Source organism: Diadema antillarum, unplaced genomic scaffold (assembly GCF_040938485.1).
Source record: "Diadema antillarum isolate AM-2024a unplaced genomic scaffold, OU_Dant_1.0 seq00000691_RagTag, whole genome shotgun sequence".
Taxonomy (NCBI): domain Eukaryota; kingdom Metazoa; phylum Echinodermata; class Echinoidea; order Diadematoida; family Diadematidae; genus Diadema; species Diadema antillarum.
Genome location: NW_027271596.1, coordinates 149,347 through 175,444, shown reverse-complemented (window position 1 = coordinate 175,444; position 26,098 = coordinate 149,347). Strand labels below are relative to the sequence as shown.

Sequence of the window (26,098 nt, the reverse complement as noted above, 5' to 3'; positions counted from 1 at the left end):
CCCAGGATTTATAGGTTACTTCTCAAGTGAAATAATTTCTCTGCTTTTTCAGCTAATTGTCTTTAATGATTGTAAGGTGATTTGTGGTATTATTGAATGAATGAGTCTTCTTCTTCTTCAAAAAAAATGAAAATTAAAAAGAGGAAATGACTGGTCATTTACAGCTCGGGAAGCACGGGTGAAATTGTACAGGCTCTCTTCTCTCTTGGAGGTACATGATGGAGTAATTAATGTACTAATTATTGCAATAAGGAAATATATTAGGGCATAGCGATGATTGAGTAGACACCTGCAGGCAACCAGCCCGTGTCCTAGCCTCCCCACTTAGAAACCAAGGCATTCCTCTGTCACTGCTAGACTGCCATGCAGCTGCACAAAGTAACTACCTCATTGTGAGGTCACCTCCATCTTAGTATATTCTTCTCTCCATGGTGATATATTAACTCAGGTTGAAAGCAATATCCCTTAACAGTGGAATTGAAGGTTGTGTCTGAACTTCTTTCTCCTTTTCATCATCTTCTTTCCAACTTTCTTTCATCCAATTTTCATCATCTCTTCCAAACATTCTGCTGTTCTCTTCTCTCTTCTATGTTTAACTGGTGTTCCAGTCTCAAATTTTTTTTTTTTACGTGAGAGAACAATTTCTCCATCTCCTTTTTGTACCTGCCATATTGGTGGCATTAATCTAAATCTCCATTGATCTTTCTTGTTGCTGCTTGTGTATGTATGTGTGTGTGGGGGGGGGGGGGGGGGAGGGGAGGGGGGTAGAGGTTGTGTCTCTCTAGCCACGGTCACACTGGCAAAAGATTGCGAAGTTTAAGATCTTGTTCTTTCAGATTTTGACGTTTTGCCACTGTGACCACAAATTTCCAATGAAACTTCTTACGAAACTTCTTACGAAACTTCTCATGAAACTTCCCACCCAAACTAAGGATATTTCCCCCACAAGAACTTCTCAGTCTTTTGCCAGTGTGACCAGTAGAAACTGAAAAGTTTGTCACTTGACCAGTCCACCACCTGTTTGCGGGCTGTGCCTCCAACACACACATTTTTTGAATTCTCTATCAAGTGAATTAGTAAATGGACTGTTCATATTTAAAAAAAAAATCTTTTAAAAAGTCATATCATACGATTGGAGACTGATGAAGATTTTGAATCAGAGTGACAAACATATGAAATAGGAACATTCAAACCAAGTGTCTAAATGTTATTTTGAGCAAGGATGTATGTGATGTAAATGTTTGTACATGTATTTATGTTATATATACATAAGTGCATATGTTTATATATGTCTTTCTGATTTATGTACAATATATGTTGAAGCATAAACCAGTTGATTTTTTCCCCTGTTACAACATGACAGTCTTAAAATGTTTTATATATCTTGCCAATCTGATGCATTCACCCGCTATAAAATACCAAAGTACCTATTTGTAAAACTCATTCATTTCTGATACATACAGCTGGAGGTTTGTGTGATGCACCTTGTCAGAACGGTGGTCGATGTATCGGAGCGAATAGGTGCTGGTGTCCGGAGGGCTACAAGGGGGCACTCTGCCAAATACGTAAGTTGTGATGGCTGTTATCACTCCTAGCTGTGTTTGTTCAAGTTCAGAAGTAGTAGTAGTAGTAGTAGTAGTAGTAGTAGTAGTAGTAGTAGTAGTAGTAGTAGTAGTAGAAGAAGATGATGAAGAGGTAGAGTGGGGAGAAGAAGGACAAGAAAATGAAGGAGTAGGAGTAGAAAAAAAGAGGAAAAGAAGAAGAAAGATAAAGATGAAAAGGGATGAGTAGCAGCAGAAGAAGGAAAAGGAGAAGAAAGAGAAGAAGAAGCTGTGGTAGTGAGTGTAGGTAGTATACTCCTTGAACAAAATTTGATAGGTACCATACATTTCTTCTTCCATGCAATAGGCAATGATTTGATGTGTCTTAACCCAGACAATTTTAATATAACAACCAAGGGGTACATTTCAGCCTTTTTTGAAAATACATATAAATTAATAAATACCCATGTAATGTTACCTCATTATTTAAAAGAATTTCATAATATTTACAGTATAAATATGATGTTTGATGATATCGCTGAAAATGAGGAATTGTAAAGTGATGCCATACAGAGAATCAATAAATCAAATTAAATCACATCAAATCAAATGATCTCTGCAAACTCATATTTCTCACTAATATATCAGAGCTAAGATGCATAGCACAGCTAATTCTTAGTTTGTCATATCTTGCTGTATAATCTGTGCTCATTCCGTTCACTGTAATAACTTAGTGTTATACTCCAATTAGTCGGTAATTAATGAATATTTTTGCTTTTTTGGTATATTTATTTCAGCCGTATGTGATCCAGACTGCTCAGTGGGTAGTGAGTGTGTGAGGCCTGGTGTGTGTCGCTGCATGCCGGGGAGGGACGGAAGAAAATGCAGAAGAGCTGAAAAGGAGCGAGAGAAGGAAGTCTCAAGAAAACCAGGTTAGTACAAATATTCAATCTGTTTAAATCTATCTCTGTTTATTTGATTTGACTTTTAATAAAAGACAGTGACATTTATTTTTTTTTTTAAATCACCATTTATTAGATAGGCTATGTGAATTATTAATTTCACAAAACCATTAAGAGAACAGAGAAAAAAAACTATTTGTATTTGTTTGTGATTTTGATGGTCACCATGCTTTGTATACTATGTTGTTAACCTGTTCAAAAGTTTTAATGGTTTTTTATTAAAAAGAAAATAGTGTTGATGCCCTTATCAGTCATTGTTTTCTTTCTACCTGTAACTTACCTTCAAAGAGAACTGCAGTGTAATGAATCGTTTACTGTATTAATCCAGTAAACCATTATTAACATGTCACAGATTACAGGGATACTGAAAAAAAAAGATATCATCAATATCTCCTTGTTTCTTTTTGTCTGGATCTCTTTCTGTTTTCCTCTGTATCTCACACTTATACTGTCTTTTAATGCAACAAATGTTTGTAAGGTCAAACCACACAGAAAAAGTACACCTAGGGTATACAGAGCTCCTCCAACATATGCTTTCTTCAGAAGATGTAATCCGCTGTCACAGTTAGAAGGAAGACTTAGATATTTCAATGGAAGAGTCTCAATTCATGTACCCTTAATAGTAGGGCTTCCGCTAGTTGTTCTTGCATGACCCGCCTTATAAAAGGTGAATCCCTCCCAAGGGTGGGAGGTGGGGGAAAGGGGGTATTCTTTGCGCCTCTGGAGGGAAGGTTCATGTTTCCATCCATAGCACTGCACCCATAAAAATGGTATAATCCCCAGCATTAGCTGGATGCTGGATAATCCCTTTAATCCCATATCAGTGTTTATCTGTCCCAGTGGTGTGCTTAGCCAACAGCAATCCAATCATGGGATATTTGATGCAAGTAAAACAGAGATGAATTGAATGCATTTTTTTTTTCTCTCATCCAAAGACACATTCCTTTTGTGTGTGCGAGTGTGCGAGTGTGATTCCTATCTATACCAAACCACAATCACTGCTATTACCTCCAGTACCTCTGTACATCACTACCCATGTATTGTGTCTTGAAAATATTTCTTGCACGGAAAGAGAAAATGGACCTTGTGGCTTATATGACTCTCAGTGTTATACATTTCTTAGCATAAAAGTCGCAGCTACTACTCTCACTGATTGAAATTCTTTATTTATCTGAAATCATTGCCTTAGCAAGACAAAGAACTATCAAGTAATTGTAAACCCTGATTATAAGATTGCAGGATAAATTAGTTTAACTTCTCATGAAATTTGTTTAAAAGGATTTTTTTTTATTATTAAAAGAGAAATATGGCAACTAACATTGGATTTTATCAAACTTTTACAACACTAAAGTAGTGAGCAGGAAATTACATAAGAGTACTCAGTCACCCAAAAATTGTCATTTAGATGCTTAAATATCACTACTAGAAAAAAAAAAACAGAGACACTTTTTAGAAGCCTTTCTAAATCAAAGTTGAGCAGATAGTTTGATCAGTCTCCAGAAGTTACAGATGGACTGGTGAGTGATAGATACTAGAAACTTGCAGGGTTTCCATGCTTACTCAGAAGGGGGAAAAATCATTTGTGGTCTAATATCTGAAAGATATTTTCAAAAGTATCTAAAGTTATCAGGTAGTCAGAAAGAGTAATAAATCTCCTTACTAACTACTTAATTGCATTCCAGACAAGTGTTGTGTATCATGGCTAGTCTATCAAACATGCAACTCTTTATATGCGTACATGTTTGAGAGTATGTCATAGCAGGGAAGTGAATATAACATCTAGCTAGCCTCTGCCCTTTTCAATTGTGTCTTAGAATTCAAATCATTGAGATATACCAACACCCAATCAGAATCAAGCAAAACCCAACAGGATATGCCTCCAGGCCATGATTGGTCAAACATTATTTGAGAAACTTGTTGGAAAAATAGTATTCAAGTTTAAGTTTAGACTTACAAAAAAATAAGAGCAAACAAACTTGATCGCCTTCGAATGTGTGAAGAAGTATGTGTACAAACAAGTTCCTTGTCTGTGCAAAAGCCCTCTGCATCAAACTTTGTTTACTTCATGGGTTGTGTCTGCTGGTTTGGGATGTTTGTCACTTGAATCAAGGACCAGTGAGGAGAAAGAAGAAAAAAAAAACATCGAGAGAAATTCATGAGATTAATAAAGAAAACAAAATTCCAAAGAATTGGCCCGAGGTGTGGCAGAGGTTATCTTTGCATTTTATTTATCGGACCAGGGAACCAAGAGAGGGGGTAGAGGACGAATCTTGCACAGCGAGGCGCCTAGTTAAGCCTCTAGAGACCCAAAGTTTTCGGAAGCATTTACCGCCCCAAGACAACAAGGTCATGCTCAATAAACGTGGGTTTGCTTTGGTTCAGAGTTCTGTGTCGTACTACCATTTCCGCTTTAGCAGTTTCTACCATATCTTGTCTTCATCCTTCCTCTGAACCTCTTCCTCCCTCTTTTTCTTTCTTTCTTTCTTTTCTTTCTTTCTTTCTTTCTTTCTTTCTTTCTTTCTTTCTTTCTTTCTTTCTTTCTTCCTGTCCCTCCTTTTTATTCTATCAGTCATTCCTCCTTCTCACTTCTATCCTTTCTGCCCCAATTTTCTTCATCCTCCTCTTTTTCCTCCTCTACCTCCCACTTTACTTATTCTTCCTCCACATCCTCTTCATCCTACTTCTTCTTCCTCTTCAGCTCCTCCTCCTCCTCCTCCCTCTATATTCTTCATCTTCCTCCTACTTCTCCTTCCTCTGCCTTCTCCTCTTCCTTCACTTTTATTTCTTCCTCCTTGTTCCTTCTCCTCTAGTCCTCTATCTATTCCTTTTCATCCACATCCATCACATCTTTTCTTCAACCCATTAATGTCCTGAGCACAGGTTTTATTTCTTCTTCTCTTCTTCCTCAATATTCTTCTGTTCATCCTATCTGGGGCTGTTTTTCTTATAACTCTCAGAAATAAGCTTTTTGCTATAGTGCTATACAGTAATGAATGAAAAAAGCATAGTTATCATTTCTACCAGTCTGCCATGTTACTAGTATACCTTATGATTCTGATATACATATGAATAAAAGAATCGGTTCATGGTTGTAAATGGGAAATTTTATCTATATACCTATTTTTCGACAATGCAATTTCTTCTTGTTCTTCTATCAATTAATCTTTAGAGATAAGTCACTAGAAATACAAAAGAAAATTTTTTCTCTGCTTTGCATTTTCACTGGAAAACAGCAGTATTGCATTTTTAACTGTAGAAATCTCAATTCACCTCCCTTTCATGTAAATGTTTGGTGTTCTCACTTGCTCTGAAATCTACAAAGTAGTAAGCACTGACCACTGAGACATATTTTCTTCTACTTCATAAACATCTCCAGTGCTTGTAAAGTTGTATATACAAGAGTTTACAGCAACGAAAGCAGTAATAGTTCGGGGAAAGAGATACTACAGAATGAAGATCATTTTTTTTTTCTCTACCCATCACTCGGCAGATGATTATCGAAGCATGAAGATGTTACACCAGATAGTGTCACGTCTGGCTATCACGCTATAGCATTTCATTCCTGGACTGTTTCGGAATTCCCATGCCCTCTGGCGAGAATTTCTCTTGGTCGCTAGTTAGGTTTTTCCCCCTCCTAGTTGGGTAAGAGTAAGTTAGTATCCCGTCTTGGACTCCACAGAGGTCTTCATCGTTATATTAAAGGAAGAGCCTCCCCGATCATGAGATTATTTTTGTCCCAAGCATCAGAATGCAATCAGACAGTTAAAGAATGATGCCAGTGGTTAGTTTACTGTCCCAAAAAGATTTTTTTCAGCTTTATTTTAGTCATATTTCACAATTATTTTAAAGCAAACACTTTATCAAACAAGTGAAAATTAAAGACAGAAATGTCGTAAAGACAAAACTTTGACACTCCAACACTGAAATCAATGTTTTTCTCAAAGAAAAAAAAAGTTCCAAAACAATGTTCTGAATTCATGATATATTGTTAACTATATCACTTAGGGCTTTGGTAGTCTATAGAACAGCCATTTATCACTGTTTTGTGGCTTTTTTTACTTGTCAGCAAAATCTGTGTGTAGGTAACAATCAAATATTTAATCTCTTCTTTTGATATACTTTGTCCTCTTCCAGACTAAAACACTGGCAATGTAAGATGGGGGGGGGGGGGTGTTTGATTCTGTTGCAACAATTTGTCACATTTGGGAGATAAATTTCACAAAAATGTCAGTAGTCTGGTAATGTCATCCTAATCAATACATGAAAAGATTAATTTTTCTTCATCTTTTTTTTAAAGTCCTCTGGCTTTGTACATTATAATCAGATGCCATAAACCTAAAAATAGAGGCTTAAAATCTAATCTACAATAAAAGACAGTAACTCTAAATCAAGACTTGTACTAAGACTAGATGTACAGCTGCTGAAGTTGAAGGAAGTTGAGAAGGTAAAGAATCCAGGGGAGACCATCCCTCCTTCTTGGGCCCATTCACATTGGGAAATAATATGATCTTAGCAATTGTGATGTTTGACCTATCTGTTCACACTGCAATGGAAAATTGCTGTGTTATGGCACTAGAGAAATATTGCAAGTCTTTGCCACTGCCACACACATTTGCTATCAGCTAAGTTATATGATACTGCATATCATAAATACAACTTAAGATGCAGGCATGTATAGCCAGCTAGCTACATATGTGGCTTAAGATCCTTAAGTGGATATAACATGATTTTTTCTGCAGTGAGCATTTTCAATGCAAATCGTTGTAGCAAACCTCATGTGAAATTAGACGAATTCCACTCCAGTGCACAATTTTTCTCACAAAATTATGGATGGCTGTAGGCAAAGTTGCCTGGGATTTTTCCCAGAAATGTCATAATTTTTCAATGGCAGTGTGAACGCACCACCTCTAGGATCCCCTTGCCCAGTACCCTGACTCTCAGAAATATTGTTGCTATGGTAGAATGTGCCTTCAGGCTGTAGCACTCCGTAGTGGCCTACATTCCAGCGATGGACTAAATGAGTTTTTAAATGATCTGCTCTCCAAGGAGACAGTGGCATCCTACACCATCGTAATGCATTCGGCCGTTTAGCATCATCTTACTACACATCTTTAACATATTTCAAATGAGTGATTAAGTATTGTTACTAATGATGACCTCAGTAATCAACAACATTGTTGAAGATAACAATGCGGCTTATAATGATTACAGTAATAATAATACTCATGTATGCACTGGACTTACACTGTCATTGGGCGGTAATTTGTATATATTTAAACTCCTATGGGGACCGTGGATGACATCTCATAGTGCTTTGTATCAGGTGGAAAAGGCACTCTAAAAATATTAACTGTAATAATAATAATACAAATAGTACTACTACTTCTAATGATGATGATGATGATAATAATAATAATAATAATAATAATAATAATAATAATAATAATTATTATTATTATTATTATTATTATTATTATTATTATTATTATTATTATTATTATTATTATTATTATTATCATGACAATAATTATAGTAATAATTGATATTTTTCAGTTATCATGATAACTTGTTAATCACTATTATCATTCCTATCATTATAATTGTGATTGTGATGATGATGACAACCTATTGACAATATCAAGTGACACAAGCATACACATTACTTACAGCGTACCTTATCAGGCACTAGCTATTCATCAAGTTGACACTCGAAGTGCTTGTCCACTTTCTTGTATAGCTTAACAGTTGGAAGAAAAGAAAGATAAAAGATTGCATGTGAAGAATTGCAGAGGGAAAAAAAATTATTTTGACAAATGAATTTGTGTCTCCTAATGATAAATCAGATATGGATACTTCATGACAAGATTTTCAAGTTTCCAGTAGTCATGATTACTATGGTAACATCTGTGCTACACCCAATCAGCTGCAAGTATTGTAGTTGTTATTAGGAAAACTGATCATTGCTACTGGCAATGACAACACACCTCAGTATGTAACAAAACTCAGGGCATAGATATCAACATGGCCAGGTGGTGCAGCATGTAAAGGTGTTATTTATGGCAAGAACCAAGATGATTAGGATGATGTCGTCTATGACATCACACCTGTCTTCGGCTGCGTCTTCAAAGTAGACTCCACCCTTTTCCTGTCTTCCAAGCCGGCAATCTTCTCCTCCTCATTTGGCTTCGTTACCGAGAGTGCCGAGGTGCTGACAACGTTCGCTGATTGCCCCTGACGGGGTCATTAGATCCACCGGCAGATAATTAAAGAGAAAAAAGTGCAGGCAGGTCAAACTGCCAAATAGGGGCACAAAACAACCAAATCTAGTTAGGCATGGGGTGAACACTTTACATAAACTGTGTGGAAGATACTTAGACCCAAGTAAGAGGAAAGAGCAGAACCCATATGCTGCACAGGGCTCCGTACTGAAATACCCAATGAATATAGTTAAGCGTTGGTGGTGTCTTTCTCTAAGGGAATGCAGAAAACATGCATTTATTAGTAGAGGACTTGCATACCACAACTGATTGGTAACTTTTGATAATTTGCTGCGTCATCAGATCCCAAAAATGGCCTCTGTCAAGTCATCACAACTTGGATCAGTTCACTGAAGTCCATCTAAATGAGAGCACTTCATCATTGATTAGATATTCATTGAGTTAACATTCATTGCCATTTGCATCCTATGTGTTTGCATGTGATCTCATTGGCCGCATTCACACACAGGAGTTAACCATTTTTGCATCACAATGCAAAAATTTATTATATTCACCATCATTCACACATGCTGCACAGAACTTTATTGTTGTGAGAGTTTAAACCAAAAAAATCCACAGTGACCAGAATGTGACCACATGCATCCGAGTGTGAGAACCTTATCTGGCGAGTTGTACTGTAAAAGTGGATATTTTCGCGTGACTAATTTTTCGCGCTTGGCCGGGTCGGAAGAGTTTCGCGTGTTTTTAATTCCGCGGAATCAAGACATCACGCACGGGCACATATGGCAAGCAAAAATATTCGCGTGCTTTTATTTTCGCGCTAGTTTCTGGTTGCGCGAAATGCGCGAAAATTTGAATACCGCGAAAATTTCCACTTTTACAGTATTATGAGATTTTATGAATCATTAAAGTCTCCATGTGTTCTTCTCTTGCACTGTGCAGGGCCAATTATTTTGCAACAATTAGAAACAAATCATAAGGGACCGATTCAATATGGTGGTCTTATTGCCATGATTATACTATTCTGCTGTGTCCACACGTATAAATGAATGGTTTTCGCATTGCATTGCAAAACGCAAGTTTCAAAAACGGCTAATTTCAGGTATGTGTGAATGTGGCTATGATGTTTGCCGGTTAGAATTGCTCTGACGGTGTTTCTTTCACTATTCCTTGTTTTAATTCCAGTTTATGGCTGCCGAAGATTATGTCACAACGGAGGACTGTGTCACATGGGGAGGTGTTTCTGTCCCGCCTACACAAGGGGAAAGTACTGCCAGAGAAGTAAGTACCAGAAAATGGACCCATTTGACCTATGATCCATCATTGAGAAAAAGCATATTTCCTTCATTAAAGATTTTAAAATTGTCTGTAACTTTGCTGCCCAGAATTATAGGAGATTTACTATCCAAATTCCAAACGAGTTTTGAACAATCAGCCTTTTCATCCTGTCTGTAAGTTTGGCGTCTAAAATCAAAGATTTATTACCCAGATTCCGACAGAAATAAGAACACCCAGCCTTTTTATCCACATTCATGAATTTGATCTTCCCATCAGAGTGACATACCACCCAGATCCTTCTCTCGTGAAAACAAACGTTTGAAATTGCATTGACACGAGGGCAGTTTTTTTACTTTTTGGGTCATAATCCTGTCACCATCCCACATCATCTTTGTTCTTCTTCCTGCTATATCATTACAATGAATTATATAGATACACAATTATGACATTGTAAGTTATGCCACAGGGCCCTTTAACACAAATATGTGACCCACCACAGCAAAAGGATCCTAAAGTCGCTGATGGACAGCTGAGCCGAGAAAATCGAGTTTGAAGTCAGATCATCAAAATCGGTCAAAGCAACCGGATTTCTGTTTTTGGCATAATTTTGTAGTCTAATGTATCATCTATCATCTGCCAAAATATCGAAGCAAAATGATCAAAGGAAAGGCAAGAAATTAGCATGGGCCATGATTTTTTGACTTTCAACGGAACAGAAACGTGTCCAAAGATTTGGATTTAACACCAAAGCTAGACTGCCCCTAGCAACGAGGGAGTGATCTTATTGGTCAGTGCGTAGCATCCTGGTTACTGATTGGTCGTGCTAGACCACTGGCGCTAAGCTTGAATGAACATCTCAGAGGTTGCTAGGAGCATACCTTCTATTGTCAAGAGGTGAAAACTGTCTTGCCCTCCCCTTGATCTTGGAAGGGAACTTTGAGGGCGGTTTTCTCGAAACGCCAATTTCCTACACCACTCGACATGCGCTTATACAATCATCGATATCCAATCATCGATATCTCCACAACCGAGTACTTTTAGGAGTCATGTTATATATGAAATTAGAGTGGAGAGTAAAGAAATAATGTCGTCATTTTCAGAAAATTGTCCTCCCCCAACTCTCAGATCCTTTCATTGTAGCTGGTCACATGTTATGAATGTACTGTATCTCAGATATTGACACTAATCAAATACTGTCATTGAATTTTGATTGAAATCTTGGTAATCGGGAAAGGTTTGATTATTAGAATTTGGTTTACCACAACTCTTTAGTCAAAAGTGAAACGAGCAGGGTTGTTTTGTTTGTTTTTTTTCAATTATAGGGTGAGCAATATATAGATACATTTATGTACACATTGTATAAGACTAAGGTTTTTAAGTCAATCCTCATGTTTTCTCTCCATGTCATTTTTCAAAGCTCGCAAATTGCCGCCTGATGCAACCTACACCGACCACTGGGAACCCATTCTCCGGATGATGAATGGCGTCTAGAGGAGACCCGTCTAGAGGGGACTCGCATCAAAATCCCAGGAATTACAGAGGTCCATGTGACTGCAGGATTACCAAACTTAAATCATCAATGTTTGTCATGCAAACGTAATCTGTGGTAACCACCAGAGGATTGTGGAGACATCAATGTACCATGTGGTGAAAACTCTCAAGCATTGTATTTTTGGGAAAAAACAAACAATATGAAAACAACCAAAAACCAATCAAAAGCACAATGATGGCATGATCAACATGAGTGAGGGAACAAAACCTGAAGGAGCCGATGGAATCTTTGGAACATCAGCGAGCAAGACCGATAAATTGTGGATGTCCAGTAGCTCTATCTGGCTACGTCCAGTTGATGACATACTCTCCAACATCCACATGAAGCAACCAATTTTCTCCTTGTTCTTTGTCTTTTGTTTCGGCAAGAAACGAAAGATGTGCATTCACCGAGGAATAGAGAATGATGGAGTAAAGAATGATTAGTTGGTAAGGATGGATTTGGTACAATGTAATAGGGAGCTTTTATTAAAACCCACTGAAGACAAGTCCCGAGTATACTCAGGCAGGTGTCTATGGGAAATGCGAGTTATAGCAAAATCAGCCCATCCTCAATGGGTTAAGATGTCCCATCTGTCATATTTGAGACACTTCTGTATTTGTCAGCACTACTCTGTCCAGACACAACGAACAAGTAATTTATTGTGGTCAGTGGTCATCTTAAGGTCATTTGACGTTTCTTTGGTGTTTCCATCTTCTGTATGTAGTGATGCATTATGTCATAGTAGGTGATCATGACAGAAAAAAAAATAGTTTGGCCAGATATTTTCTGGTTCCTCCCAAAACATAAACAAGCAATCATTTTGCAATGTTCAAATCTCATAGTCAAATTGGTGGTGTTGAAATACACATGCAATACTTTCTATCTGGGCATTAATTCCATTTTGATGGGTTTCTGGATCTTAAACCGGAATGGGTTAAAAAGCAGGTGTATTCATTGACTGGTGCCTTAGTAAGTGGTACTTTGTGTTATTACCCGGACTAAGCTGCAATGATTCATTGGCTATGATGGCTCACGTAATACATCCAACTTGTCAATTTCTTCAAGTTTAGTCCCAGGTGCAAATTTTTCTGATTACCAGTAGTTTGATATTCATTTCTTTCTGAAGACATAAATGTATTCTTCAGTAATGCTGACACCGTTCATCTTCAGATGGTGTTATTTTATATTCTCGTATATTTGTATTCATTGGAAGGGAGGTATTGTGTTAAGACAAAACAATGCAAGTCAACTTGATTCTATTTACAATTCACAACAATACATGCAGAAAAACATTGAGAACTCCAGCATCGATTCACTCAGTTGTGGTTTTGTTACAAAGGATAGCAAATTTGTTAGCCGTCAAGGATGTTTTCTCTATTAATTGACTTTTTTTTTAAATGCAGAATCCTCTGAGTGAAAATTTCTTGAGGATATACGTACCATGATTCATCTTTGTGTCAACTTTCTGCTGTTAATGTCACAGTGGAATGCAAAAATAGCAGCAGTAGAAAAGGTTCTATTTATGAAAATTATCAGTATATGCGTAATGATTTTTTGTTAAAGAGAATTGTTCAGTTACAAACGTGATCTCAGTATTATGTCATATTTGAAAGACGTGTATGAGAATGCTGACAAGAAATATACCTCATGAGTTAGGTGGTCAATATTGAGAATATTGAATATATATATATTTTTGATAGATGGACAGGGATTGTGAATGGAATGGTGTTGTTTTGGAAAGCATTGCTCACTGTGTAACATACTGTATTTAATAACATAAGGGGGACAATGTAAGTGAACAAAAATGAAGTTGTAAATATTTTTAAAAATATATTCACTGGACATGTACTAATAGATACCATGGATTAGTTTTTCCTTAAAAAAAAATACCTTCACTATGTGACAGTATACAGTATTAGGGATGTGTAAATATGTGTTTCCTAAGTGTTTATACAAAATATTGGGTTGGAGGTTTTTTTTTTTTTTTTTTTTTTTGGGGGGGGGGTAATGATATTTGTTACTGACTTCATATGCCAAATTACAGACAAAAAGTGGTATCAAATACTAATTAAGAACCATAAATGTATTCAGAAATATAAGCCGGGTTCACACGTATACCAATTAGCATCGAGATTTGCATCGCGATCGTCATCCCAAGTTTTTTGCACGTGTGGACAGAAAAAACCCAAAAATTAGCGGGATAAGCATCGCGATGCTAATCCCAAGAAATCTTGCGCTGGTTCTTCAATTAGCGGGATAATTGGCCCCGCGCTGGTACGTGTGAACGGTCGGGATTAGAATCTCGAGTTTTTATATCCCATCATGCAATGCGCACATCACAACAGCGAGGCCTCTGCGAAGAGGTCCTTCACCAGAACAACAGCGCGCGAACCACACCACTGACGCGTAAAAGACAATGGGCGAAGGAAAGTGCGCACAGGCAGTGATAGAGAAGGGCGCTGCGTGACCCAGTTTGCAGGCTTTGCTGTTATCTCTATCGGCAATTAGCGGGATAATTCGGTACGTGTGGACGCTCGCCAAATTAGCAGGATACCGATACCGATCGCTATCCCGCTAATTTGGTACGTGTGGACGCTCGCAAAAAAACTCGGGATGTGGATCGCGATCGTCATCCCGCTATTTTGTACGTGTGAACCCAGCTATTATCAGCATTCACTTTGTCAGATTGGAATAGTGAGCAAATTCTGCAATAAACATGTTTCATCCTTGATAGATTAAACAATTATGTAATTAATGTCCATCTGAATATCAAAGGAATGTCCTGTTTCTACCACTGCAAAGTATTGTCCAGGTTTTCTGGGTACATTTAAAAAAAAAAGAATCATTTTCATTTTGTCATCCTTATTTTCCAGATTTTGTCATTTGTATTTCTTTGGTGCCAAACAACTTACAATTATTGTTGATTATCAATTGATTTTACATTCACTGGTTATTTAAACATACTTGAAATTTGTATGTGTTTATCATCTGTATTTGTGGGTTAATATTTATGAACATGTTCTTAGTATAAAAGCTCACCAAAGTTGAACAAATAAAAGGTTCATATTACAAATTGGGATGGGTGTGTTAAATATTACTTTTTTTTTTGTTCGTACTTACACAATGACATGATAAGATTAATTAAGATGAAAGAAAAGGGTTAATGATGTAAAATACAGGGGAATATAAAATGCGAAATACATAAATTTTTCAGTAATCATATTTGTATTAATCATTGTTACAATGTTCAGATGAGTTTGGTGTGGTTCTGTGTTGTTCACTGGAGTTGGAATCAAAATGTTTTTGCATAAATGGTATGTATTCATTTCATGTAATGTACCTATGAAGAATCTTCATAGAATGTATTCTCTGCGAGCATAATGATATTGTGCCCTGAGCAGTCTGTATGATATATGTACATATGACATGATTTTTGAAATGCACAAATCACATGATGTATCAAATTGTTGAAAAAAAGAAATGTGTGTAAAAGCCCATGGTTAAAATATTTGATTTTCCATCTTACATAATGATGAATGTCTTACAAATTTTCCACTACCTATATTTTCAGCCTATTTCTTCTATAGTAGTGTAAGATCAGTGCTTCATGTAGCAATCTTTGAGGAGGACCTTAAATTAGGACTCTGTGTTACAGTTGATCTTTACAGAGCATCGGAATGGTTTCAAGGAAAAAAAAAGTTTGTTCACTTTAACTGGTAAGAAAGTACGTAATGGATTAGACAATCTGATGGCTCAGTTGAAAAGGTTACATGAGACTTTTATTGTCTTTGTTGAGGCAAGTTAAAAAGAAAATACATCAAGAAGTTAAGGGAAGGTATGAAACTGAAAGCTATAGAAGTAAGAGGTGAGTAAATGATGAAATGTTAGCTGAAATTAAAGCAAGGTTTTTGAAACTGAAAAAAGGACGAGTTTATTAAATGAAACTAATTCATTCTGAATTACATCAAAGAAACATACACTGCTTTGCACACAGTTTGAGAACTGTGCAGAATAATGTACATATGTTTGTATATTAATGATAATGGATTATATTAATGTTTGTATACAGTAACTATGTAAATGTTTCCTCATAATTTAATGTGATTTGCATTTACATTTAACGTAAATGGTTTAATAGGCTCTCTTCACATGAAGTAAGGAAATGTGTTCAAAACTCCTGCAGTTATTTTGTTTTTCTGAAATAAGTTAGAGTAACATAACTTTGTATTTTGCAGAATTCTCTCATGATACCTCCATTTCCAGTCTGTAAGATTCTCTTGCCATGCTAGCAGCTTACAATAATATGGCTAGATTTTGATGAAAAGAAAAAGAAGAGAAAATAAACAGAATTGTGTAATTTTGTTGGCCTTTGCTTACAACTGTATTTATGGCACTCACTATATCATACTAGCACTTGATTTGAGTTGCAAAAATAGAATCACTGTTAATATTATGATAAATGTGCAGTAATGTCTTTCTTGCGTCCATGTCTTTGCCTTGTGTGACAGGTTGAACTGCGTGTGAATGTGTGAGTCTTTGGTGGAACCAGTGGGTGTGTGCTGTCAGTTGAGAGCAAGAAAGGCACTAAAGCGGAAGTGCAAGCTTCCCCCAGCAACATTTTTTTTTTCTTTCTGAACACTACATTTGAATCCTACACAGAGTTACTGTAAAACGTGATATTTTTGCGATATGAAATTTCCGCGAATTGGAGCCGACGTCCTTTTTTGCGACTTGACATTTTCGTGAATTGCCTCTAACATTCAATGCATATAGTATAGACAAGAACTTTCACATACAATTTAATTTGCAAATCTTGGCTCTCACAAAATTTGCGAAATTAAAATGCATGCAAACATTCCTCGTTTTACAGTAAAACAAGTTGACAACATAACAAAATGACAAAATAAATAGGATATGCTGTGGAGAGCAGGTGCATGATTAAAGTGGTGTGCATGTTACATTTCCCACATACGAGACAAACCGCTTACAATATGAGAGCTCTTATGATTGAAGTAAACCTTTGACCGCAAGGCAACTGTGGGAAGAATACCAGAAGCTGATTTCTGTAAGCATTGTTTGTTGTAATTAGGTATCAATTATTCATCACATATTAATTCATATTGTTATATTTATCTAAGTTTTTATTGATTTGTTTATAATTTCTTGAAAAGTGGTGGCATGACATATATTTCTGATGGTCCCAGGCCACTCACTAAATGTCCAACATTTCATAAGGGTATAATATTGTAAGATACATTTACAGCCTCACTTGAAAACAGAAGTCGATTTGTGAACACCTTTAATTGGAAACTGATATCATTTCTTTCATATCTATTCTTCATTCTTCATGTTCGCATGGCTAAGGACATTTCAAATTATAGTGATGCCACATCTAGTCATAATCACTCAAAACAGACTTACAGTCGTAAAGGAGAACGAGAACAATTGATATTCGGTTATAAATCATACGGGCCATTCTCCGAAAAAGTGTGCAATTACAGTTATACAAATGATAAAAATTCAAAGTCAAAGATTTCATTCATGGTTTATCAATTCAGAAACTTTAATCCCTTAGAAATACAAAACAATCAATGGGTGATTTTTGAAAGCTCATATTTTTTTTAGAAACATTTCCAAACGCAGAGTCCTTTTTTACATGTTAATACCACATATCAGCTACGTTACCAGAGGTAACATCTTTAAAAAAAAATCGTCGATTGTCTGCTTATTTCTCGCTTTAAAATGGCAATGCTTATGTAAAACTACAAGCTTAAACATAAACAAGCATCATGGAAGCATTTTGGAGTCAATCGTGATCTAATCTGTCATAAAAATGATCCAGATTTATAAAGTGAAGGCTAAATAAAAAGCAAGAAAATATATATATTTCGACTTAGAATATCCTGTATGTTACCCTAAGTGAACTGTGTACCTGCATTTGAATCATATCAATAATCTCATTGATTATGCATGAAACATTTTGAATACTATTACACTTCTCATAAACAGCAAATGCCAGGTAACATCTCTGCCAGATTAAATACGTTCTGGATCGGAAGAAGAACGGTGTGTGGTAACGTATCTGGCGCATCAAAAGTTCCGTTAGCATACGTTTCAGACCCAACACCAATCATGCCAATAAATTTATTTTAACTTGTAAGAACATCACAATGTGACTATTTTCGTTAAAACATCGCACTTACGTAACTACCGTAAAGAATGATTTCGTCATAGGTATAGAAGTTTAGATAATTCTTCGATAAAACTTTGAGATATACGTGAAATACGAGAATCAAGCAAAAACAAATCCACAATACTTTTTTTTCTGATATAGTTCCGACATTTTGTAATTACAGGGAAGACGGTAAAAATGAAGCTGGAAAAGATTTCTATGCACATAATACGCACGAATTCAATTTTCCTTTGTTCCTGTCTGTAATAAATTAGGTCTCATGAATCGAGAAACGATGGTAACTCATCTGACAAAGCATGTATGTTTGTTGACACATTTAACTACCGATTTACATCAAGCCCAGATCACTCCATTATGTGATTAAAAAAACCTGATGCAAAACGTTAGATATCAAACCCTACAGTCATTTTCAGAACAAAAAAACATGCAACCAAGGAAGTGCTCTTGACTCTAACCATGGCTCGACACTAACTTTTTTGTTTGGTGGCCCGATGGGGCCACCATAATCCTAAATTTCAAAATTTTGGTGGCCCGAGAGAAAAATTTGGTGTCCCGAAAAAAAAACAAGAAACATTAAAAGTCCTTTTTTATTAATGAGTCAAATATTTAAGATTTATGATAGTAAGAATTAGAAGTTGGACATATCTACTCATAAATAAACTTCAACAAACTTGCAACACTCACTCGCAGGCATTCATTCAGTCCTTTTAATCCATCCTTTGAACAAATCTAACTGCTAATTTCCGGCGCAATAAGTTACAAATTAATTGACATACTTTTCAAAAAAATTTGGTGGCTCGAGGCGGGCCACCAAATTTGCCCTTTTTTAAAATTTGGTGGCCCGACTTTCATTTTTGGTGGCCCCGGGCCACCGGGCCACCGGGCCACCGGGCCACCGTTAGTGTCGAGCCCTGCTCTAACCATAATACTGAGATGCAAAATTATCATGAACAAAGGTATAGACCGTTCATGTAGCCTCGTTTGCTGTGAAGTTGACAACGTAAGGTGGGTACCAGACTTCAGCCCTTAAAAGTCCTAAGTTGATTTTTACAGACAAAAATTTATCATGATACAAAACGCACACACACACACACAAAACTTAACAAAGCAGAAATAAAATGGATTTGCAACGTATATCTGACGGCACTTTGTGTAAATGCCATAATTCTAAGGGATAATTTAGTTCTGGTTTAGATGAGGATTCCGTTTTTAACCTTTTGCATGATAATCGAAATCCACTTATACGAAATACTTAAGAAATGTTTATTTCATGAAAATCGGTTTAGAAATGGCTGAGATGTCCATGATAAAGTAAAAGGAGGATGTTCAAATAAAAGTAGATTGGCCATCACATTTTGTTAGGACCTCTTTCTTTTACTTTATTTTGGATATCTCGGCCACTTCAAAACCGATTTTTCATTAAATAAACTTTTAATTCTTTTTAGAACTGCATGTTTTCTTATCAAGTCGTACAGAGCACGATGTCAACCGATTAAATCCGCGCACAAAAGCGCGTCGCGGTTAACTTTGCTGCACGATACATTTTATTGGTAACGTATCTGACGTGTTTGATGGTAACGTATCTGATGTGCCGTTACCGTTCTCACACTATTATTTACAAAAATATCAATTTTCTTGAGCAATTTCTGTTGTGTGATTAATCATTACCTTAAATATTCAAAAGTACCGGAGCTTTGCTTTCATATAACAGCATACTTTTCTCTAAATGAAGCAAAGTTTAAGTAACGTATCTGATATCAGCTCATCGTAACATTAGGTTTCCACTGCTTCGGATCAGTACATAACACGAGATTCCATGAATAAAATCATGGTTCCATGTATGCGTGAGGTTGACTTTGTTTAACCATGGACCTCATACACATGGACATTCATCGTATCGTTAATTAATTCATGCACCCATACATCTCAAAAGCGCCACGAAGACATTTTTAGCATGCTTCACTGCTTTGATCCCATGATCGTCACCGCCAGCAAGCCGAGAGAAGAACAAGGCGGAGACTCGAGAAATCTAAAACTATATGCGCAGAAGAAAATAACTCACAAAAATCAAGTAAAGTGAATGTGCAGTTGTATTGTATGTTAGGAAATCATACCTCAAACAATTTCGCTTGGGAGAAGCAGGCAGTTTTTTTTTTAAAGCTAACATTTTGGTAGAATGATTGTCATTTGTGATCTCAATATTTCACTTTTCCGCAGCTTATTCCAGAGCAAAAAGGGACGGTAATGGTAGATAACAGATATACATTGTATCTTGCCACTAGGCAAGGTCTTATGCGTGTGCGAAAATGTGCGAATCAGCAATTACCCATCTTTTGACACAAAATTTGTCATGATCTCAGGTTTGCTGATCCTCATCATCTATATTTATTCAAAGACATTTCCGTCTGAAAAAGGCACATCAGCGAAACAAGACTGAAATGAGGGAAAAGATTCTTTTGTTAGTGACGATACATGATCACACAATCGTTACTATCCAGACACCTGAATGTATTCATTAAGATGCACATAATCAGGTGTCGGCGACGATCATTACATCAAAGAAAGACTGCAGTGAACAGTCCATGTATATTAGGTCCATGATTTAACACATTAAATTACACTGCTATGCGGCATTACCTTGATCTTCTCTCGAGGGCCTCAAAAAGGGTTACGTATCTGACAGCGATTTGGCGACATGATATAAATGATCTCCCATAGAAATATCAAAACATCATATTGTTATGTAATAATTATTATTTTTCATTCAGGCACTTGAGGGGCAATGGAATGCAGCACAAAAGATTTGATTTTATTTGAATGATACGTTAATGAGTAAGAACTTATTACATGAGCATGTCATCTTCTGGCGACATGGGGTATTTAGGGTTACATCAAACTTCGGATCGTATTTCTAATATTACCCTTACAGGATGTCCCAATAGCCTTATTGATACACACTGTATATATTACAAGTTTAACCTCTCGGATGAATTGAACTAAAAATGTTGATTTCTGAGGGACAAAATATCGATTTAAACTGTATAGAACATGCTGGCGACACGAAAATCGCAGTTCTGCACACTTTTTGGGAAAATGGCCCATACAAGATTACTATGAAATAAGAGCAAGAGAACGTTGTTATAGATGTAAAATGATCATATTACCTAGAAACTCCGCGTTTATGATAACGCAACAACAGCACTTAAATACTCACCATCAGAAACGGAATGTTTTCTATTGAAAAGTGACCATTTTGTCTTTAATGTGTGCTCACTCGTACATGTCTCAACGGATCACTCTAATTTTCACGCATTAGTTATTGTAGTCAATAAATGTTTAAATATCTCTGCCAAATTATTCTGCTGAAAACTTTATAATTCATAAGTTGCGCTGCTTTCATTATGGGGGTTAATATGGATTTTTGAATTGTGTGTAGTAAAAATACTGGGTATATCGAGATCGATGTCTATAGTCACGCCCCATCGTCGAAAGAGGGCGAGAGACCGGTATCATTATGTTTCACATATTGATCATAAATTCAGTGTCTCTATGCCAAGCGATCCGTTTCTCTCTCCCACTCTCTCCCCTTTTCCTCTCCGTCTTCCCCTCCCTCTTTCACTCTCTCTCTCTTCCCTTCTCTTGTTTTCTGCCTCTCTCTCTCTCTATCACAGACATACAAACACACACACAAACACACACACATAAACACACACACACACACACACACAGTGGCTGATCCAGATGGGGGCGCAACCGGCGCACGCGCCCCCCCCCCCTTTATTTTTCGTTAAAAACAAAAGAAATAAAAAGAAAAAAAGAAATGAAACCCGGAAGTGGCACCAGAAATATTAGTCACGCCCCCCCCCCCTTTACAGAATTCTTGGATCCGCCCCTGACACAGTATCTTCGAATGACATGACAGTGAATCAGACTTTCAATAACATGCCCTCAAATCGCATTCATCCACTAGCAATCGTAATTATTCCAGTTGGTTATTCATCTTGTATCATCGAACTGACTTGTAATAGCCAGGAGCTGTCTTATGACAATAATTTGTCAAATGATTTGTTGTCGTTGTTTTTGAATCAATATCTTGAGTTCATGAAATCTCTCTGTCTATAGAACGGTACTGCAATGGTCATCATGAATGATTATTGCACATATAATTATTTACTAATATACAGATGAATAGATAAGCAGGACTGGTGTATATCAATAGACAAAATGACGTTTAAACTAATAATGATATCAAAACTATGATATTCGAATTTTTATTTCAACAATGATGATGATAGCAGTAAGTGTAAAAATATTAAGTATGACAATCACGCAAATGATAATGCTTATAATGATTATAATGACAATCATCATTTCCATCACAGGGCCGGCGCGGCGTTTGTAAAAGTGGGCGGGCCCACTTTATATTTCTGGTGCCACTTCCAGGTTTTACCATAAGGATCAGCTGACAAGCGGGAAAAAACAAACCCGATAAAAAGCGGGGGCCCAAAATGGTTAGACCTTATGTATTTCTTTGTATTGTGAAAAAGAAGATATTGTCACGGAAATGAGATGTTAATCGTTAAGAGATTTATAAGTTAATAACGTGGCAGCCTGTGGACTAACTTGTAAAAATATTGTGATGATGAAGACATTAAATTAATTCGGGAGACTGAAGAAATAGGCTTTCACATTTACTCATAATATCAGAAACAGACACGACCTACAAATGGATTATAAGTTGAATAGACAACTGAATGAATAGGTGAGAATCCTAAAGAAATTATGTAACAAAGAGAGTGATAAATATTAATGAACACAAAGATTCTGTTTCAGGGTTAGAGTTACCCTAATTATTGAATGGTGAGCAAGGGAACAGCTCAAATGTTACCTTATGTTTGCTTGAGTAATCTGTTTATCCACTGAAAAACAATAGAAAATAAAAATAAAAGCAAAACAAAAATGTATGAAGTGATTAAATATAAGATATGGGTTTCTATTCTCAAATCTGTGCTATCAGACTTGTTATGTAAAGTAAGTAATATTTCACATGAATCATACTTTGCTGACATCAAGAACACACGACCATAAAATAGATTGAGCTTTACCGCAGCTGGCTGCCGATGATTCAGCCTTGTATTTGAAAAGGATTACTAAAGTAGTAATCACTTTATTATGCTTTTTGTTTTAAAGCCCATACGCTTGCTTTATCCGAGTAATTCATTGGATTAAAGTTGTGCTGGTTTGTCATGGAGTTTTATGTATACCAAATTTGGCAAAATCAATGTAACTCTTGATTTGATTTTGATTTTCGAAGGAAAAAGGCGGCTGTTAATTACAACCGAAAAAATTGTTAGCGTGGATATGACAATAGGTGGCGCTGTCCTGCAATAATCTGCACTGTGCGCTTCTTTACCCTTGTTTTCTTGATGGGGGGGGGGGGGGGGTAGAAGAAGAAGAAAAGGAAGAAGAAGAGAAAAATAAGAAAATAGATGTGGTCACATCAAATATGAAAAACGTACGGGCAAAAGAGGATGGATTTCCCAAACTATGTTACAAGAATGTAGAGACTTTCGTGCTTGTCTACAGACCTTTGTCTGGTCCTTGCCTATTACCAACATCGGTATACTAGTCGAAATATTGATATTAGTGTTCGTAGTAGTGGCAGTAATAATAATGATAAAAGTGATAACAACAATAGCTATGATTGTCATCATTTTGTTTGTTTCTTTGTCTGTTCACTTCCCATCTGAGAAGATTGCTGGATAGCTCATATTCAGCTATACTAAGCTGGTCTTCCATATTATGGGGTCCAGTTGGATGTGAGGTGGGACCACTTCACCTGGTTAAACACCCTGCTCTTTGCGATGAATGAATGAAGCGGGATCGTTTGCTTGCATGAGTTGTGACCCAGGACCTCCATTTTATGTCCTATATCCGAGGGGACAGAGTGTTTTACCTCTTGCTAGAGGGGACGGTAGATTACACACAACATTGCTCAGTGTGACTCGGGTTCGAACCCGGGTTGCTTGGGTCGGAGGAAGACGGCTGACGCGATACCGACTGAGCCAACTCATCATTATTATAGTCTTCATAATTATTTGATATATGTGTAATTGTCAGTATTATAATCATCATCATCATCGATCTAATTCTCACTCACTGTTACAGAAATGATAGCAAGCAATTTATGATTGTATATGGTACTGATAATGATCAGAGCTTTTATTAGAGCTTTTGTTTGACTGATGTCGCTGGTAACGTGATTCTTGGGAGGAAAAGTTAGAATAGCGACATAAAAATACGATGGAAATGATCTTTTAGTTAAGTGACGAAGACTACGATCTGTTTTGTTTTTCACCTAAGGCAATATGTTGTTGATTTTGTTCAATTGCTAAGATATATTACTACCTTTTACTATTTTTCAATATGTCTGCAATAATCTCAAGTGTTCTATCAAAGCCGGGGATGCCTATATGATCTTCTTTGTGTCTTCTTTGTTTTTCTTTTTGTTTGTCCACTATGCTAGAATTGATATCTTATCTAATCTTATCATAGTGATTGGTTGAAAAAGCTTCATGCGATAATTATAAAAATGGTGATAATGATTGAGCTTCTATATAAAAATCAATGTTCCCTATGCGCTTTACAAAAACTCTTACCCATTTTTATACACACACATTATCACAAAAAGATATTGACAAATTACATTGAAAATAATAGTGAAAATATTATATCAAAGATAAAACAAACAACAGTCTAAAGCTGTAGGTATTAATAGTTATTATACGTAACTTAAAAAACAAATGTTTACTTCACAAATGAATTAGTGGATTTGAATGAAACCACTGCAGACGACTGACGGATATCATGTGGTAGTGCGCTCCATAATCTAGGGGCAACAACCGAAAACAACCTGTCAGCATAAACTATTACTGCCAACTATTCTAGAATGTTGGCATGTTTGACCTCCATGACAATTTTATGACGTCATTCTTCAAATAGTGAAGAGACTTGTGATGAACAAACCCTGGCCTTATGAATGTGAGTGTTGCCATGGGCAACTGGGGTGCCATCAATTTCCCATCACTTGCTCAGTGTTAGATGGCCGAATTCTGATTCTCTTCTTTTGTTTAAATTTGTATCCAAACTATAAAAACAAATTTAAATATGCTCTGCCAAATTTCGAGTTTCTGGTTAAAACTATATGGGCCCGGTGTCCCCAAAAGTAGGTCTACTACTTGGTATTCAATTCGTGGTCACATAGTAAAAAAGTACTATTTTTTAGTCAGTTCTGCTCACAGTTTTAGACAAAAACTCTCAAGTCAAAGTGTCAATGTGTATATTATGTAATAAGACTAGCCTATTGTATAGGAATACTATAAAGTATGAGCAGGCCTATTGGAAAAAATACATTGTACAATCTTATTAAGATGTCAACGTCCTTTAAAAATGGATGCTAGGATTATCACACTCAGTATTATAATGCATAGAATACAGAGACTCCAACCCCAAGCACCTGCTGATCTGGAGATTCTCCCGCCCGAAACCCCAAGCAAACGGGAGACTCCAAGTTGATGTGTGCAAAGCACGAAGTTCCTAGGGTTCTAGATGTTCTCTGTGCTATCTAAGGCTTATTTTTTCAACATACGATAGCAATAAGTACGAAATCCTTTCCACCGGGAGACACAGAGCCAGGGCGGGAGAAATCAAATCTCCAGCGGGAGAACGGGAGATTTTGCAAAAATGGGTTTTCGGCGGGAGATCTCCCGTCGAAAACGGGAGAGTTGGAGTCTCTGAGAATAGCAGTCTACTCTAACAAGTCAATTCTTCAGATACTGATTGTCACTGCTGCAATTCCTGTGCTGTTTTACCACCCAGAATGTTTGATTACATAGGTGTCGTCACATTATTGGGGAATTTGGTGAAAGCAATTTTTATCCCAATGACGTAATGCAATAGTGTCCTGACTCGGCACGTCAATTCCCCTTCTTACACGTATAACTTTACACGCACCAGTATGTTACTCAATAGTGTGTGTCGGTTTGTGTGTGTATTTTGCGAGCGAGAATTACACGTACCGAATTTACACGAGTACACGGCGCCACGGTACGGTACGAGCTGAGCGGTGCGCGCGCGACGCGGTGAGCACAGATGAATGGACTGAAGGCATTTTCTCTGTTCGCCACAATAATAAAACCTTATCTATTCGATTCATGACGGTGTTTGCATTCAGATAAAGGACCCGAACAAAGTATCCTTTGATATACCAAGGAGGTTGAACATTTCAGTTGAATAAACTTTTGCTCTACCGGCTCTCTGCCCTCACAGTAGCAGAGTTTCGCTTTGCTTCGTGCACAAGACCGGCCACAATA

General features: G+C 36.8%; 1 protein-coding gene across 2 annotated transcripts in view; it reads left to right on the top strand.

Moving 5' to 3' along the window:
* Positions 1-11,498, top strand: part of LOC139737377 (uncharacterized) — a 98,739-nt gene extending 87,241 nt beyond the window's left edge. For both annotated transcript variants that reach the window (XM_071648054.1, XM_071648053.1), the window contains exons 8-11: positions 1,464-1,565; positions 2,339-2,473; positions 9,907-10,002; positions 11,417-11,498. In XM_071648054.1, the coding sequence (XP_071504155.1) occupies positions 1,464-1,565; positions 2,339-2,473; positions 9,907-10,002; positions 11,417-11,490 (407 nt within the window). In that variant the 3' untranslated portion in view covers positions 11,491-11,498. The remainder of the gene's footprint in view (positions 1-1,463; positions 1,566-2,338; positions 2,474-9,906; positions 10,003-11,416) is intronic.
* The last annotated feature ends 14,600 nt before the right edge of the window (positions 11,499-26,098 follow it).